At 37.2% G+C, this 3,579-nt stretch overlaps 1 protein-coding gene across 4 annotated transcripts in view; it reads left to right on the forward strand.

The window, feature by feature from the left end:
* LOC109539479 (ecotropic viral integration site 5 ortholog) overlaps positions 1 to 3,579 on the forward strand; it is a 32,506-nt gene that overhangs the window by 8,976 nt on the left and 19,951 nt on the right. For all 4 annotated transcript variants that reach the window (XM_048669380.1, XM_048669381.1, XM_019907253.2 and 1 more), the window contains exon 2: positions 1,125 to 1,361. In XM_048669380.1, the coding sequence (XP_048525337.1) occupies positions 1,303 to 1,361 (59 nt within the window). In that variant the 5' untranslated portion in view covers positions 1,125 to 1,302. The remainder of the gene's footprint in view (positions 1 to 1,124; positions 1,362 to 3,579) is intronic.

The following is a 3,579-nucleotide window of genomic DNA, read 5'->3' on the forward strand; positions in this document are numbered from 1 at the left end:
TTTCTAACCCAATGTTTACAATGTTGGCAAAAATCAGAACTTAGTGCGATTTCAGTGAAAGTTTCACGTTTTTCAGAGTCAAGTGTCTTTTATAGAATGTGAGACTTTCAACTTGCTGCTGGCTTTAGATGCAAAGTTACGATTTTTTCAATAAAAGTTTATTGGGTTGCATTCAGTTTCCAGATACCGATGGATCCGGCTTTTTATACGTTTTTCTTTCAACCAGTTTCGTCAAGTTTCTGCTAAAATTTTTGTTATTGAAGAAGAATCATACACTTTTGCTTTCCGGCAAATTAATCGTTGCTTAATCGGCTTTGGCGAAATGGAAGCAGTAAATTCTCCGATTTCCTCATCGAGTAAAAGTTGCCGAAACCAAGTTGATCGAATTGTTATTACATTCACAATGTTTTTGCTTAGTCAAACAATGACCTTTTAAATAAATTATTTATTGCCAATTTTACGCTCCAATCGTTCTGCAAAGTGAGTAAAATATTTGGCAGTGAACGCGAAATTATTAAAACATTACAACCTCCAATCGCTGAAACAGCTGGAGAAAATTTCAATTGTCTCTTCGAAATCTGGATTTTTCCCTGGATCTGGAAATCATCAACATTTTCTGCTTATTTCTCGATATAAATAATCAACATTTGCATTTTAAGGAGCTTCTGAGGTCGCAAACAAACCAATGAGCGCAAAAACACGGTTGTAAAATTATGATTTTTGATCGAAAATTTTATCAGGGGGGAAAGTTGATTTTTTCGAAAAATTTAATATCTGAAAGTGTAAAAATTCAATAGACCATTCAGATTGTAAATAATCAAAAAACACCTCCCAATCTCACCCTAAGAATCTGGCCGTTTGATGCATGGCCCAGGCTTTTCTGTTTTATCTCCTCTCTTTAAGAATGATCGTTTAAAACTTTTAACAAATGCTTCACGTCACCCAGTGAGCAAAACAACATTTAAGTGGATTTGGGGAAAATTGCGTTTTCCCCGCATACAAATCCCGGCGTTTTATGTGCGGCTGAAAAACAAGAAAATACTTCGGAAAGCTCCAATACGAGCCCGGCAAACTGTTGTGGGCTTGACTGGAATTTTCCGACAAAAACTTAATGTTTTAACCAGCAAAGACCAATTAATGTAAATGGAGTATCAGAGCTTCAATTTCTATCTTTCACTGGAAATGATTTGAACGTTTTAACGCGAAAATTGAATTTTCCGATGCGAAAATCGGCGGCTTGTCAGGAATTTTATGGAAATCGGCAAGACACCGTGAAAATGTAATGGAAAGTGACTTGGCAGCATGGTTTTGCAGAAATTCGTCTCTACTAGATATTGGTATTCGCGCAGACACAGAAAACGGTAAGTTTTAAACACTGTTTTGATCCAAATATTCCGAGCTTAAAGAGGCATTTCGGGCCCTCTTGGCCCATCTTCAAGTCGTGTAAATTCCCAATCAGTTCGCACAGTTTTACTACCGGAAAATCCTGGCGAAGCGGCCCATAAAGTGCAAAAACCCTTTGGAAAGGAACACACACGTCGTTTAAATTCCTTTAAGGGTGAAAAAATGGGGGCCCGAAGTCGTAAAAGCCATCCAGCACCTACTGGCTTGTTACTAACGTTTTTATCTGGCAGCTAAAGGCCTTGAAATATTGTCAATTTTTCCATAATTTTATTGCACAATAATCCAGCTTGCCGACAAATTAAGGTAGAGAAATTAGTTTCGCCGGCCAAACTCCGGATGGCCTCTAATCTAATTAGGCGGAAACTGCGGGGAATTTAATAGAAACTTTCCCATGCAAAGAGTGTTTTGTTTCGTCGACGATTTTTGCATACAGCCACGAAACTCTTGGCGCTTCGGCCAATTTCTGTACAAATTAAATCTTATTTGACGTAAATGGCTATTAAAAAGCCATTTTATTAAAATGTGGAGCTTTATTCACGAGCCAGCCTTTTTTGGCTGCAAAGCTTAGCCGGATAAAAGCATCGCACGATTAAGTAGGTTTTATTAAGTTATTGAAACATGATGGAAATCGCGGAAAGTTCCCGATAGTTTCCATGATTTTCTAGCGGTTTATTCGGGCATTAAGACAACGTTGTGCAATTAGTCAATTGTTGCGAAAACCCGAAATATAAATCTAAACAAAGCTTGCGGCTTTATGAGGCTACTATTTATCACTCGGTGTGAATTATGCAAATGTGGCCACAGGGCTGCTATAAAACGGAATGAATCGACCTTAATCAGCCCCAAAGTTATATGGAACCTAAATTGTGTATTTGCTTGCTTTAAATTTTCATAGCAATTTTAAATTAATTTTTATCCGAAAATCCACGTATGGATAGTTTGGCCAATATCCACTAACATGCGGGGAATTTTTTTTCTTTCATCGCTGGCTTTAAATTTTCCTGAAATAAATGAAAGAGCTGAGGGCAAACGTTCCGTAAAATGCTGCGAAATTGTGGTTTATTTGCACCGGTTTTTCGATAAAAGGAGGTTAAATCCAGTCCCAAACCGGCCACCAGAACATACAATGTTCAATGAGACTGTTGGAGAACGAAAAAATTGAGTTTGCACGAAACTTGCCTTTAATTAGGCCCGACTTTGACTCTTTTAAAGCTCGTAAAAGTGGATTTTAACAAGCAACTGGCTCTAATCAGCTGATTTTTGCCGTCTCTATGTACTCTGGTTTCCTTTTAAACTCTATTGCTTTTTTCATCGTCAGCATTGGACCCTGTAATCAGTCGCATTGTATGAATCCCATTAAAGGCGCAAATATTAGTTATTTAGTATTGATTAAAATTATATTGATTCGAACAGCAATCAAAGTACAAACAGATTTTCCAAATTTACATGTAAAATCATTTATCAGTGATGTGTTCATAGCTGGAATCTATAGAGCTTTTCTCCTTTCTCTTGCCTTGTAGAGTGCCCCGAAGAAAGTTTTAAAAATTGCGACTTTAGATGCTTGTTTTATCAGTTTACAGTCAAATTTCCCGACACAAAGGAACGGTAAAATCGACATTTCCTACTGCGGCTTGCGGCTCCGATTTTTCAACTTGGAAAGTATTCAGTTTTCCTGCAATTCCCTGAGGACTTGCGTAGGAAAACCCGTGTAATTTGTCCTGCCTGGAAACTGGATGTGAAATAAAGTAATTCCATGTAAGTGCAATTTAGGAGAAGATCCAGAAGTTTTATCATTCCTTTTATTTGCATTACTCAAAATTCACGGTTCGGACTTAGAATGACGGCGAGAAAGGTTTTTGCAAAGGAAAAGTGAATAAGAATCAAATGAAAAAGCTCAAAAGTGAATAATTTCTGCTGTATGTTAATAGTCAAGTAGAATTGGAACAACGGCAATGAAGGTATTTTTCAGCCGGTATTTGGAAAGTTGACTAAAGTCGAGATTTAGTACGATTTTCTTAAAACTTTCTGAATTTGAGAGGCAAATTTATTCTAAAAAGTGGGTAACTTTCAAGTTCCTACGTACATCAGATGCAAAGCTGCGATTTTTTCACAAAAAGCCGATTATAGAAACCGCTCATTTTCGATCCCAATGTTTACAAAGTCGGCAAAAATCAG

This window comes from Dendroctonus ponderosae, unplaced genomic scaffold (genome assembly GCF_020466585.1).
Source record: "Dendroctonus ponderosae isolate FM_Combo_2020 unplaced genomic scaffold, Dpon_F_20191213v2 Dpon_F_20191213_8, whole genome shotgun sequence".
Taxonomy (NCBI): Eukaryota; Metazoa; Arthropoda; class Insecta; order Coleoptera; family Curculionidae; genus Dendroctonus; species Dendroctonus ponderosae.